Genomic DNA, 14324 nt, shown 5'->3' with positions numbered 1-14324 from the left:
ATGATTCTATGATAAGTTATCTGGCCTTTTTCTTTCTGTATTGGTGTGTAAATGCAGAATCCATCTGTAATCATCTGGCTGCAGCAGTGAATTAGGCTCACAGGATGTGGTTCCATTAACGGCAAAGATTAAAGTTGCAACTTCAGACCCATGCTGGAGTTTGCGTCAGAATGGAGTTTGAATGCAGTCATCTTTTTAAGCAAGGAAAGCAAGAACACATGATGCTGAAAGTGACAGGATATTGGGTTTTACCTCTCTTTAAGAATTCTGTTTGTAGAGCAAAATAAGCCATCATCCTTAGTTTAAAAAGAAAAGCCAACAAAAATCTCATTTTGTGTAATACGTGGGATTATCCACGTTGTGTTTGATCAGGAAAACAGAAGCTATTTAGTCCAACCAACCCAACTTCTAACTTGCATTTATATTTTTAAAAACCCCTTATTTAAATATATATATATATATATGAAGCAACAATACATTAAAGGGGAATGTTTTAATCCTTGGTGCTCTTTTAGGATTTGCCCAGAATCCCTTTCTGGAATAATTTTCTTCTATCCTATTATTCTCCATATACTTGGGTAGGATTTAGGAGAAAAGATTTAAAATGCAAAGACAGGATTATTTGTGTGTGTTTGCCATTTCTCTCCTCTTTTATAAGCCGTTCCGATTTAAGAAGTGGTTTGGCCTACCAAACCAAGGCAGCGTTTCAGATATTTTCTCCAACTAGCCTTGTGGCATCTGCGTTTCCTTCTCTCTCCCTCTGTCAGCCAGAGCCCATGGCAGAAAACAAAACAAGGGCAGCCTTTTATTTTATTTACTCTGTACTCTCAATTCTCTGAATGGATCATAAGATCATAATGGCATAATATGTGTAAGTGAACACAATCATTCACTGCAGTCCAACTGCATCAAAGCCAAAAATACATCATTTGGCTCTATTCCACCCCACACTTGGAAGTTGCCATTTGTTTAGGCAGGGGTCAGCAAACTTTTTCAGCAGGGGCCGGTCCACTGTCCCTCAGACCTTGCGGGGGGCCGGACTATATTTTTTGGGGGGAAATGAATGAATTCCTATGCCCCACAAATAACCCAGAGATGCATTTTAAACAAAAAGACACATTCTACCCGGACCGTCCGTGGGCCGGATTAAGAAGGCGATTGGGCCGGATCCGGCCCCCGGGCCTTAATTTGCCTACCCATGGTTTAGTGTTTTTAAAATATATCTGCTGTGAAAGCAAATGAAGCTTGAGCCCTGATAAAAGGACTTCATGTGTTTGAAGTTCATGCCTTTGTTTTGGGTAAAAACTGATTTATCTAAATGGCCTGCAGTGAACGGAATAATTGTAAATATAGGTTAAAGAGGAATGTGCAGGAAGAACATAGCAATACAGTTCATCATATGAACTTGGAGGTTTTTAAGCAGAGGTTGGACGGGCATCTGTCATGCATAAGATCTCTGTGTACCTGGTGTTGCTCTCCTCCCGCCCCAAAATTTGAGTTCTACAAGCCCCATTGAAAAGAAGGGCCCATCTAGCCCAGCATACTGTTCTCACAGTGGCCAGTCAGATTCTCAAGGGACCTGAATGCAACTTTCTTTCTGTATTTGGTGATCACTCATAGCCGAGTAAGATTGTCTTCCACGAACACAGTCTTAACAGTGAGTCTGTAAGTGACTGCGGAGGCCATTTCTGGATCTACACGTCCTTCCACAGTGGGGACATAGTTTTCTAGGCGGGAGTTAATCACAGTTAGGGTTTGCCAAGCGTGCCTTCCTCGTAGCACATTCCTCCCTTTCGCCCTGAGTTCAAGTGTCTTTGAAGCCCATGACACCTTTGGCTGTTCTCCAATTGGAACACTCGCAGGCCAGTGTTTCCCAGTTGTCGGTATTTATACTACATGATTTAAGATTTTCCTTGAGAGAGTCTTTAAACCTCTTTTGTTGACCACCAGCATTGTTGTTGTTTAGTTGTGACCGACTCTTCGTGACCCCATGGACTAGAGCATGCAAGGCACTCCTGTCTTCCACAGCCTCCCGCAGTTTGGTCAGAGCCTCCAGCATTACCCTTTCTATTTTTAAGTTCGGAGTAGAGTAGTTGCTTTGGAAGACGATAATCAGGCATCCGAACAACATGACCAGTCCAACAAAGTTCATGTTGAAGAATCATCGCTTCATCACTGGTGATCTTTGCTTCTTCCAGTACACTGGCATTAGTTCGCCTGTCTTCCCAAGTAATGTGTAAAATTTTTCGGAGACACCATTGATGGAATCTTTCAAGGAGTTGGAGATGGCGTTTATAAGTGGTCCATGTTTCACAGCGCTCTCCCCATTTGTGATCCCCAGTGACTGAAGTTGTACAAGAGCATGGCAATGGGGAGATTTGTCCCTCCTGACTTGAGCTGTCTCTCCCTTCCTCCCCTTTTCTTTTTGGACAGGTGTTATTTGAACTTGCCCGCTACCACGCCCCCTCCACAATCTTCCTGGATGAGCTGGAGTCCGTCATGAGCCAACGAGGAACAGCCCCAGGGTAACAAACGTTCAAGTGGGGGATACCCTTTGGCCGACTGTTTTCCATAAGGCAGATCCTCCTCCCGAATGCCTTAGAAATAAAGCTACCTTGCTCACTGCAAGAAAAATCCGTTTTCCCTTCTGTATATCTTGCTCTTCCACTTCTGACTCTAAACATCCCTACGTTCAAAAAAAGGAACGAACACAGTATGTTTGGAAAGCCAAATCTGTTTGTGCCAGTAGGTCTGTGACTTAAGCTACTTAGCCTTCCCCCTGGGTTAAGCGTGCCTGGGTCTGATCTGTGTCTGCCTGAATGTGCTACCTAGTATACTCTTGTTCCGAGCTCCCCAGAGGAAAGCTGGAATATAAGAGTAATCAGCAAGTATGTGAGTTTATGTCAAGGGTGGGGAACCTGAGACCCAGGTCCAGATGAAAACTCTAGGTCTCTTTATCCAGCTCTTAGGGTTCTCCCTGGGCCTTGCCCTTCTCCAGCCCTGATCTGTGGCCCTACAGATGATGGTGCAATGCAGCTTCCATCAGTCCCACCCAGCATGGCCAATGGCCAGGAATGATGGGAGTTGTAGTCCCACAGCATCTCAAGGTCTATAGGTTCCACATCCCTCTAATAGTCCACCCACCTGCTTTTACATCCCAGCCAATGTCCATCTGTACAGTCATTCTCCCTCTGAGCCAGGTTCAAGGTCTCTGCATTAATCTACAAATCCCTGAGCGGCTTAGATTCAGGGTACCTTAAGCACCACCCAGATCAGGGTTTCCCAAACTTGGGTCTCCAGATGTTTTTCGGACTACAACTCCCATCATCCCTAGGTAGCAGGACCAGTGGTCAGGGATGCTGGGAATTGTAGTCCAAAAACACCTGGAGATCCAAATTTGGGAAACCCTGGCCTAGACCCTTTTATCCTAGCTCAATTACTGACAAGTGTTCTTGGTTATTTTCCATGTTGACAAGGCTCATTGGGCATCAAAATGGAGCCTTTAGTGTGTCGTCGACCCAGTATTGTGGAATACTCTTCCAGCAGTGAATCAGCAGATGCTTTCTGTTCCAACCTTTAAACATCTGCTGAAAATCCTTCTATCCCACCAGGCTTCTTCAGGCAATTCAGAATTCATCTCTCCATAATAGTTGCTTGACGGCCTTGGGTTTAAATTTTTTATGTACTTTTATTATATACAAATGCTATTGTTAAAGGTTTTGTTATTCTCGATGATGTAGTGGTAGATAAATATTTTTATAAATAAATGATAAAGTAACTTCCACCATCAAGCACATTCTAAGCAGAGCGCAAGATCTCGCCAAGGAAACCTGTAAAATTGGCTGTCGCCCAGTCGCAGAATGCAGACTTTGGTACAAGAATGACAAAATCTGCTGCGAAGCTCTCCTGCATGTCCCACATTCAGCCAAACGGGAGTAGCGAACGGTTACAGATGTGTTTTTTTGGGCTGCCACCATTTATTTTGAGAGCTTCTCAGTAGTTTGCACCATAGTTTGACGCAAGGATATATAGGATTAGTAAGACACTCTGAATCAGACCAGAAGTCCATATTGCCTGATTTTTATCCGGAATGTACCAAGCTTGCATACTGCCACTGAACTATAGCCCGTTTCTGTTCCCTGTAATTATCCAAGCTGATCTAACTTAAGACTTAATAGCCTTCTCACTAAATGCTGGCTTTGGGATCTGCTCAGTGCCTCTTGTCTTAATCTGCATGCAAAGATAAAACTCCAAAGTGTGCATTTCCTTTCGTTTTAGTGCTCTTATATGAGTGGATTCATTGCAGAATTAACTTCTGGGCATTAATCGCCATGAAGTTTGGACATAATGCTTCGGTTTTATCTCATGGAACTTAACCGCGCTTGGAACTGGGGGTTGGGCGAGAAAGGGAGATGCAGAACCCATGAATGGGCTTGTGCTTCCGAGCTTGTCCCTGTCTCTGTGACGGCAGTGGTCCTGATGCAGTCCAGGGAATAACATTGACTCCGCCCCTCCCTTTCTCCATCCTCCACATCCGGGTAGCGGTGAACACGAAGGAAGCCGGAGGATGAAAACGGAATTACTGGTGCAGATGGATGGCCTGGCCCGGTCAGATGATCTTGTCTTTGTTTTAGCGGCTTCCAACTTGCCCTGGTAAGAGATCCGGAGAGTACGCTTTGAATACATTTGCGTGAGCCTCTAAACACAGATAAAGATTTCACTTAGGCCCAGAGCAGTAAAAGCCTTGATATTTGGTTAAAGCCTTCAAAGATTAATTGGGAGCTTTTTACTTTGCTGCTGCAGTTCTTGCCGCAGGAGTGCATAATCCTCCGTAAAGGCAACATATGCCGGCCCAAGCCAGCTGCTAATATTTAAAAAGGGGCTTGATGGCCAAGTTATTTACTATGGCTAAGCTAAAGAAGGGTTTCAGCAAAGAAACGCTTAAGGTGCTTAAAACATCCAGTGCTCAGGAAAGAGATGCTCTATAAATAGGCAAGGATGGATTTCATTGGTATTAAAAGGTGACTTTTAAAAGTTTGAGGATAAAACCCTTCAGTTTTTTTAATGTCACGTAGATCTAGTGGAGGGGACGCGGGTGGCGCTGTGGGTTAAACCACAGAGCCTAGGACTTGCCGATCAGAAGGCCGGCAGTTCGAATCCCCGCGACGGGGCGAGCTCCCGTTGCTCGGTCCCTGCTCCTGCCAACCTAGCAGTTTGAAAGCACATCAAAGTGCAAGTAGATAAATAGGTACCGCTCCGGCGGGAAGGTAAACGGCATTTCCGTGCGCTGCTCCGGTTCGCCAGAAGCGGCTTAGTCATGCTGGCCACATGACCCAGAAGCTGTACGCTGACTCCCTCGGCCAATAAAGTGAGATGAGCGCTGCAACCCCAGAGTTGGTCACGAATGGACCTAAAGGTCAGGGGTCCCTTTACCTTTACCTTTAGATCTGGTGGAATAGCTGAAAATACGTACTATCCAGATTCTTCTTAGTATATTAGGTGGAAGTCCTGTTGATTCTGTTGCACTCATGGAAGGCTTTTGATCAGTGCCGGATTTACGTATAAGCTAAACAAGCTATAGCTTAGGGCAGGCATAGCCAAACTTGGCCCTCCAGATGTTTTGGGACTACAATTCCCATCATCCCTGACCACTGGTCCTGTTAGCTAGGGATGATGGGAGTTGTAGTCCCAAACATTTTTGTTTAAGCAAGCCTGCCCTGACGTGGGCATGCCTGTTAATATTAATTACTGTTAATATCAATTCTAAATGTTTAAAGTGTTTTTTCTTGATAATTTTAATATTTCTTTTAAAACGCTTATTGGATTTCCTATAATCAAGCAGTATGTAAGTTGTTCAATAATGATAAAAACTCAGCCTAATTACTATTTGTCTTTTAGAAGACATCTGAAGGCAGCCGTGTTTAGGGAAGTTTTTAATGTCTGATGTTTTATTGTATTTTTATATTTTGTTGGAAGCTGCCCACAGTGGTGTGCTGTTTATTTATTTATTTATATTTAAATAAATAAATAAATAAATAGATATAGATAGATAGATAGATAGATAGATAGATAGATAGGGAAGTGCAAACAACCTCTGTTGTAAAGCACTGTATATTGAAATTCAAAGTTCTGATGGTATGATCTTAGGTCACTGATAGCCCATTCCTACATGCAGATTCCTGCTTGATTCTGCCGTCCTCATGTGAGAATCATAGAGCTGGAAAGGGACTCCCAAGGCTCATCTAGTCCCGCCCCCTGCAGTCTCCGTTCAAGCATAAAAGTGCACTTGTGGACAAGTCCTGCCCTAACGGAGCTTGAGCCAGTCTGGGACTTGCAATCCCTCTCCACCCTTTCCCATGATTTCGTAGAGATCGCAGCCCACGCTTCAGAAAATGGCGAACGGACCCCCCCGTACCCACAGTCATTCTTCCCCTTCCCCTTTCCTTTTCTAGGGAACTGGATTACGCGATGTTGCGCCGGCTCGAGAAGAGGATCCTGGTGGACCTCCCAAATAAAGAGGCAAGGCAGGCGATGGTCCAGCACTGGCTTCCTTCCGTGAGCAACAGCGGCGGAGTCGAACTGAGGACAGAGCTAGACTACAGCTTGCTCAGTCAGGTGAGGAGAAGCCATCGCTGTCAACGGCTGCACCTCACAGGGAGCTTTCACAGAGGGCAACGCATATACACACAGTGCATCATCGTAAGTAGACCTGGGCATGCGCCAAACTGACTCAACAGAAAAGAGGCCCACCACCCCAAGAGCCATGTTTTGGGGGACAGCCCTCAAGGCAGCTGACGCAGTTCCATTTTGTGCCTCCTCCCGACTGGGAGACTGGTCTGGAAACCTCCATGTCTGTTACTTTTGTTTGGGTTGTTTGGAACAAGGTTCACAAGCAAAGGATAATAATAATAATACAGTGGTACCTTGGGTTACATACGCTTCAGGTTACATATGCTTCAGGTTACAGACTCCGCTAACCTGGAAATAGTACCTCAGGTTAAGAACTTTGCTTCAGGATGAGAACAGAAATCGCGCAGCAGCAGCAGGAGGCCCCATTATCTAAAGTGGTGCTTCAGGTTAAGAATAGTTTCAGGTTAAGAACGGACCTCCAGAACGCATTAAGTTCTCAACCCGAGGTACCACAATAATAATAATAACAATAATAATGATGATGATGATGATGTTGTTGTTTAGTCGTTTAGTCGTGTCCGACTCTTCGTGACCCCATGGACCAGAGCACGCCAGGCACTTCTGTCTTCCACTGCCTCCCGCAGTTTGGTCAGACTCATGTTTGTAGCTTCAAAGACACTATCCAACCATCTCGTCCTCTGTCGTCCCCTTCTCCTTGTGCCCTCCATCTTTCCCAACATCAGGGTCTTTTCCAGGGAGTCTTCTCTTCTCATGAGGTGGCCAAAGTATTGGAGCCTCAGCTTCACGATCTGTCCTTCCAGTGAGCACTCAGGGCTGATTTCCTTAAGAATGGATCGGTTTGTTCTTCTTGCAGTCCATGGGACTCTCAAGAGTCTCCCTCCAGCACCATAATTCAAAAGCATCAATTCTTTGGCGATCAGCCTTCTTTATGGTCCAGCTCTCACTTCCCACTTCCATACATCACTAAATAATAATAATAATAAATATTAATACCCTGCCCTTCTGGCTGGGTTTCCCCAGCCACTCTGGGCGGCTCTCAACAGAATATTAAAAACACGATAAAACATCAGACATTAAAAACTTCCCTGAACAGGGCTGTCTTCAGATGTCTTCTAAAAGTCAGATAGTTGTTTATCTCTTTGACATCTGATGGGAGGGTGTTCCACAGGGCAGGCGCCACCACCGAGAAGGCCCTCTGCCTGGTTCCTTGTAACCTCACTTCTCACAGGGAGGAAACCGCCAGAAGGCCCTTGGCTCTGGACCTCAGTGTCTGGGCAGAATGATGGGGTGGAGACGCTCTTTCAGGTATACTGGGCCGAGGCCATTTAGGACTTTAAAGCTCAGTACCAGCGCTTTGAATTCTGCTTGGAAACGTACTGGGATGAAACTGAAGTGCCCACTTGGCATCAATGAGTGGGGCAACTGCCATATGAGAGGCAAAAGAGCTGGGCAGGTAAGAGCAGCATGTACTGAGGAATGGTTGGTCTTCCTTCACTTCAGTAGGGCAGGAATTGGGGGAAAATAATAGTGGGGGGGGGGAGCCATATTCTAAATGGTCATGCTTGTGGAGGTGTGTTCCTCTGGATCTCAATCACTTTCTGAAAAATCCCATGTTCTTTGAAATGCTACATTTGCATTGGAAAGTTCCTGAAGACTGAACAGTGTCTTTCCAATTTACTTATTAGGAGATGGAAGGATACTCTGGTTCCGACATCAAGTTGGTCTGCAAAGAAGCTGCTATGCGCCCCGTGAGAAAAATCTTCACTGCCCTTGAAAATCATCAGCCAGGTACACCCGTGTTTTTATATTGTAAACCAGCTCTCAGCTCTCACCTGTGCCTCCTGCAAGCTGTCTACATGCGACAGTGGCCACACTCTATGAACGGTTTTGACTGGCTGGTTTGACTAAACCAGGTTGGGGTAGCTGATGGGTCTCAAACTCCTGGTGAGTTAGGGACTTCACCTGCATGCGAGGACAAGTTCTGGTGGATTGAGCGGATGAGACCAATAGTGGGTCCAGCGGTCAAGAAGGCAGTTTCTGCACGTGTTGCAAGGGGAAGTGAGGGGCAGGTGGGGCTTGTCCACATGGGAACGTAGTCCATCTAGGGCAGTGTTTCTCAACCTTGGGTCCCCAGATATTGTTGGGCTACAACTCCCATCATCCCTGACCACTGGTCCTGCTAGCTAGGGATCATGGGAGTTGTAGGCCGAAAACATCTGGGAACCCAAGGTTGAGAAAGGCTGATCTAGGAGAAGGAAAACTGTGGTTCTAAACTTCACTGCCTTGTGGGACATCTTTGGGAAAAGGAGTGAACCCTACACAAATCCCGAGTAGAGTCCCTAAGACGGTTGGATGGCATTTCCAGCAACTCCTGCAGTCAAGCTGGTGCCAAATGTCTTGCTCTGCTTTCCTTTGGACCACCTCTGCAAGGCCGAGGGGGGGGGGCAGGTCTTGTCACTGCCCAGGCTTTCATCCCAGGGAGGTCACTTCAGTGCTGCTAACACAGCAGTTTGATTGCACCCCTGGGGGTGCAAATCCATCGTCTCTCGAGATAGGTGCATGTCAACGATATTGTAAACTGTCCTGTGGTCCTCAAATGGGCAGTAAGGAAATTTAATAAAAACAAGTAAGTACAGTCATACCTCGGGTTGAATGTGCTTTAGGTTGAGCGCTTTCATGTTGCTCTCTGCAGCAACCCGGAAGTAACAGAGTGTGTTACTTCCAAGTTTTGCTGCTTGCGCATGCGCAGACACTCAAAATGACGTCATGCGCGGAAGCGGCAAAACGCAAACTGCGCACGTGCAGTCGCGTCTTGCATTCTATTCAGGATGCGAACGGGGCTCCAGAATGGATCCCGTTCGCATCTCGAGGTACCACTGTAAATAGGTTTTCTGAGTGTTCAAGCTGCACAGGCAGTCGCCTGCTATTGCAGAGTGCTGTGCACTAGCTATCTTCCAGCTACGAACTGCAGTCAGGGCATTCTATTTCCTGTTATGAAGCACCCCTAAAAACATCACAACTTTTGATATGATGGCCTAGCACCTCAGAGGGAAGTTTCACTGCTGTCCTGGAGAAACCGCAAGAGTCTTCATTACAGATAGCCAGGCTCTCATGTTCCAAGCAAGCCGAGTTGAAAGGGAAATGGGCCAATTCACTGTCTTCTTTTACTGAAAATGCTCTGCCCATATCCTACCATTTATGAATTTAAAAGTGAACGAGGAAGCATCAGACCCTTTCTAGGTGTATTCAGCCAGGACGTGGTCATCTCTATGTCCCACCTCCCTCCCTCCCAATTACTCATCAGGAATTTTCAAGAGCCCAAGGCTGTTTTGCCAGTAGAGCCCAAAATAAATGGCGATATCTCTTCTCCACCTCACCTGGGCAGCAGAATAAATTTTTCTGGAAGCCTTTTTGCAGACATTTTATTTAGTCAAGCTGGCACCATTTTAAAACTTTCAACACCCATTCAGTGTCGAGGAGATAGGATTGATAGTCTCTGTTGCACCCAACTAAGTCGTCAGAAGTGCTTCTTGCCTTGATAGCTAGGAATTTTTTAGATACCTCATCTCTCTCTGCCCAGCCACTTTCCTGGCGACTTTCCCACTTCCTTCTCCCTTGTTCCCTTTTGCTGCTAAAGAGGTGTTGTCACCTCTCCCCACATGCCTCCAACAAACCCCACCCTCACAGAATAAGGACAAGGTATTACCGTATTTTTCGCACTGTAAGATGCACTTTTCCCCTCCCAAAAAGTAAGGGGAAATGTGTGTGCGTCTTATGGAGCAAATGCCGGCGGGAGGCTCTGCTCAGCGCTCCTTTTAAAGAGCCGTGTGGAGCGTGTGTGCAGCTCTTGGGGGCTTTTCCCCGAGGAGGGAGAAGGGCCCCCAAGAGCTGCACACACACTCCACACGCTCTTTAATGGGAGCACGGCTCTTGGGGGAGCAGTTTCTCCCGGGCAGGGGATGAAGGCTCCCATTGCTGGGGAGAGGCTAAGCAAGAATCCTGCTGGCTGTCCTGGCTTCTGGGATTCAGAATCCCGCCCCCCCCCTTGTTTTCCTCTTCCAAAAACTAGGTGTGTCTTATGGTCTGGTGCATCTTATAGAGCGAAAAATACGGTACATTCCCCCTCGAGTCCGTCATCTGACCAACTCTATCCCCCACCTTCTGCAGCTTCTTCCATCTTCAAGGGGAGACTTGAGTAGTATCTACACCCATTCTTATTTTGTCAATGTATATGCTATCAACAGGGCGGCTGGGACAATAACATGAACAAATGGTGTGTGTGTGTTTGTTTTGGTCCATGCTCTTCTTTCCGCAGACAGCGGGAGCTTACCTGTAATTGAACTGGACACAGTCACCACCGAAGACTTCCTGGATGTGATCACTCACACGAAGCCCTCTGCTAAGAACTTGAGCCAAAAATACACTGAGTGGCAAAAAGAATTTGAGTCCGTCTGAAATCCACCCCCTGACAAGTCAAGATTACAACCACCCAGAACCCAACGAATTTCTGGGAGCCAGAGACTGAATACTTAACATTAATACGGATATTATTTTTCCTTTCTAAGAGAAACGGAACAATCCATTCTCAAAGGTGCACACTAATTTTTATTTTTTTTTAAGAACTGAGAGGGGCTTGCTGGTTGTTTGCTGTTGAGCCTCTCCCCTCTCCTGCCTTTACTAATATGCAACAGAAAATATTTTTGCACTGTATTTTATGCCTGAAATCCAATTAATTGTAATATCCTCTTACATCCACCACCAGACATACACACCTCCCTGCTGACACTTGGGATCCACCACACACTGACACCACAAGTATTTTGCTGCTGGCGCTCCCCTCTTCAGAGGAACAAGGACAATATTTGCAATGACAGAAGAGGTGGTGGTTAGTTGGACTTCTCAGGGATCCTTGTATTAAAAGCAGCAGGTGTTGAGCAGGACTTGCAACGATGAAGAATAAACTACTGGTCCTCTTTGAGGGATGCATTCTGGGATCCCATTCATCGCTTGCCTGAGTTTATTGAGAATCTAAGGTAGACGTTTCAAAGATTATTTTCCTGTAAGTGAAGGGATCACTTGTGTCTCGGGGCCAAACATGACGCAGCCTTAGAGCTGGATAACCTCCCAACAGTTTTTGAACATTGCAGCTGTGGGAGACGCAGCAGCGAGGAGGGGTGCTTAACCCTGTCCTGCAGGCTGCTTTCCTATGAAAGTTGACAAGTTGACCCATTGCCCTCACAAAAGGTGCTTCTTCCTCGGAAGAGGATAGCAGGGCTGTGGATTTGGCTTCAGTGGGAGACTCAGAGGCTTCCCCTATTCATGTCTCTCTCCTTTACATCATATGATCTTCTAAAGCTAGACATAGGGCCTTCATGTCAAATTGCCCCTAGGCTGTGGAACCGCTAAACTGATGCGACAGGAACTGTTTTTAATTCGGGATTTTAAATTGTTGTAACCTGCCCTGGGGACCTGCTGACGAAGGGTGGGTAATAACAACAGCAGCAGCAAATTTATGGATGATAACTAGGGCTGGGCAATATCTGGCTTTCAACATTGTGATATATCAACCAGCTAAACGTTGCAATATACCAGTACAGTGGTACCTCCGGTTATGAACTTACGGTAATCCGTTCCGGAGGTCCGTTCGTAACTGGAAACCCCTCGTAACACGAGGCACACTTTTGCTAATGGTGCCTCCCGCTGCTGCTGCCACGCCGCCGGAGCGTGACTTTCACTCGCATCCTGGGCAAAGTTCGCAACAAGGGCATCTACTTCCAGGTTAGCGGAGCACATAACCCAAAGCATTTGTAAGGGAGGCGGTACGTAACACGAGGTACCACTGTACATCACGATGTCTGAAATAAGGATGGAGCAATGTAGAGGCATTGGCTGGCTACACGGTTTTCCCCATGTTATTTTTGCTGGCGCCTGCTCTTGTGATTCATGGCCCCCTGCGTGAAGCAGGAGAGAGCTGAACCAGCAGAGTTAACGGGGGCTGCAAGAATCGAGAAAAGCATTGGCTAGCTTCATGGGGTTTGCCACATTGCGATTCCTGCATAGCACACACACACACAATTGTTCGTGATATTTTGCCAGGTCAAAAATTATGAAGCCAATCTCACAATATGGACTTTAAATCAGTTTTGGATGATATATCACCTGGCCCTAATGATAACAGTTCTCCTGGCCCGTAGAGCTTGGTGGACCTTTCAGAGGTGTTTCCCTTGTCCGGTCTGTTCACTCAATGTTTGTGGTTTTTTGTTTGATTTTTCAAGTGGTTATTAGTTTGTGTTACTTTAAAATGATGATGATGAAGAATAATGAATGAATGTATGCTACCTTGAGCCCTGGAAAGATGGCTAATAAGTGCTTTAACAATAGGCCAGTTAAATAAATATCCACAAGTAACTTTAGCTAGGTTAGGGCTACTAAAGTTTATCAAGGAACACCTGAGGGGGGGGGGGGAGAGGCGGAATGATCAGAAAGACGCAGGAGAAACTTGGTCAGGAAACAGAGCATGATGAAAGGGATAAGCACGTGTTCACAAGTGCACACACATGGAACACTGCTTCTGCTGTTGAATCTGGAGCTCCCCACAGCCACGTTAAAGGGAAGAACCAAAACAAAAAGGAGTCACTCCACTTGTTTTGTACATCTAATCTGTTTTGGCAGGTCAATGCCAGCATTGCCGACATGTTGCGTTTCACACCACCTGACCCTCCTTGTCCCAGAATAAAGCATTGTTATGTTTCTGGGGATGAGTCTGTGTAATAATAATAATAATAATAATAATAATAATAATAATAATTTATTATTTATACCCCACCCATCTGGCTGGGTTTCCCCAGCCCCTCTGGGCTGCTCCCAACCGAATATTAAAAACAATACAGCATTAAACATTAAAAACTTAAAAACATTAAACATTAAAAACTTACCTAAACAGGGCTGCCTTCAGATGTCTTTGAAAAGTCAGATAGTTGCTTATTGCCTTGACATCTGATGGGAGGGCGTTCCACAGGGCGGGCGCCACCACCAAGAAGACCCTCTGCCTGGTTCCCTGTAACCTCACTTCTCGCAGTGAGGGAACCGCCAGAAGGCCCTCAGCACTGGACCTCAGTGTCCGGGCTGAACGATGGGGGTTCTGATCTTATAGTTCTGACTATAAAAGAAGATAACACAGGACTCTATCTCAGTCTTTCAAACTGGGACCACAGTGTTTTTAATGAGCAAGCTAAAGTTAGCTTTGAGTACAGCTGCAGTCTTGTGCACTGTTAATCGGAAGTAAGCTCCATGGAACTTGGACTAACTTCTGGGTAAATGTGCGTAAGATTGGCATGCATATCCCATGGCAAACAGTGAGATTTGTCAGTTTTAACTAACTAGTTAATTTCAATGACATTTGGGTTGTAGTCCTAACCCTACTTGCCAGTGTGCAAGTCTCGCTGGATTTGGGCCAGTGGTTTTTTGAAGACGATTGTTTTAGGTTTTGCTGTTACCATATTTATAGCTCACTCGGTCTCATCAGGGCAGCATTTCCCATTTAAGAAACAACAGTTAGGGTTGGATCCTGCCAGAGTGAAGGAAAGATTTACACATGTGCTTAACGCTGCTGCTTGAAATCGGCAGTTAACTTTGCCTAAACGATTGTGTTTTGTTGTATCTTTTGTTATTTG

At 45.8% G+C, this 14324-nt stretch overlaps 1 protein-coding gene across 2 annotated transcripts in view; it reads left to right on the top strand.

The window, feature by feature from the left end:
• The window catches only part of KATNAL2 (katanin catalytic subunit A1 like 2), a 35173-nt gene extending 23528 nt beyond the window's left edge, over positions 1-11645 (top strand). For both annotated transcript variants that reach the window (XM_081929806.1, XM_081929807.1), the window contains 5 exons: positions 2434-2525; positions 4543-4653; positions 6453-6615; positions 8337-8439; positions 10967-11645. In XM_081929806.1, coding sequence (XP_081785932.1) covers positions 2434-2525; positions 4543-4653; positions 6453-6615; positions 8337-8439; positions 10967-11106 — 609 coding nt within the window. In that variant the 3' untranslated portion in view covers positions 11107-11645. The remainder of the gene's footprint in view (positions 1-2433; positions 2526-4542; positions 4654-6452; positions 6616-8336; positions 8440-10966) is intronic.
• Positions 11646-14324: the final 2679 nt, after the last annotated feature.

This window comes from Podarcis melisellensis (genome assembly GCF_964234715.1).
Source record: "Podarcis melisellensis genome assembly, chromosome: 11".
NCBI classification, from domain to species: Eukaryota; Metazoa; Chordata; class Lepidosauria; order Squamata; family Lacertidae; genus Podarcis; species Podarcis melisellensis.
The sequence above is the reverse complement of the archived record's forward strand: the minus strand, read 5'-3'. Positions and strand labels throughout refer to the sequence as shown.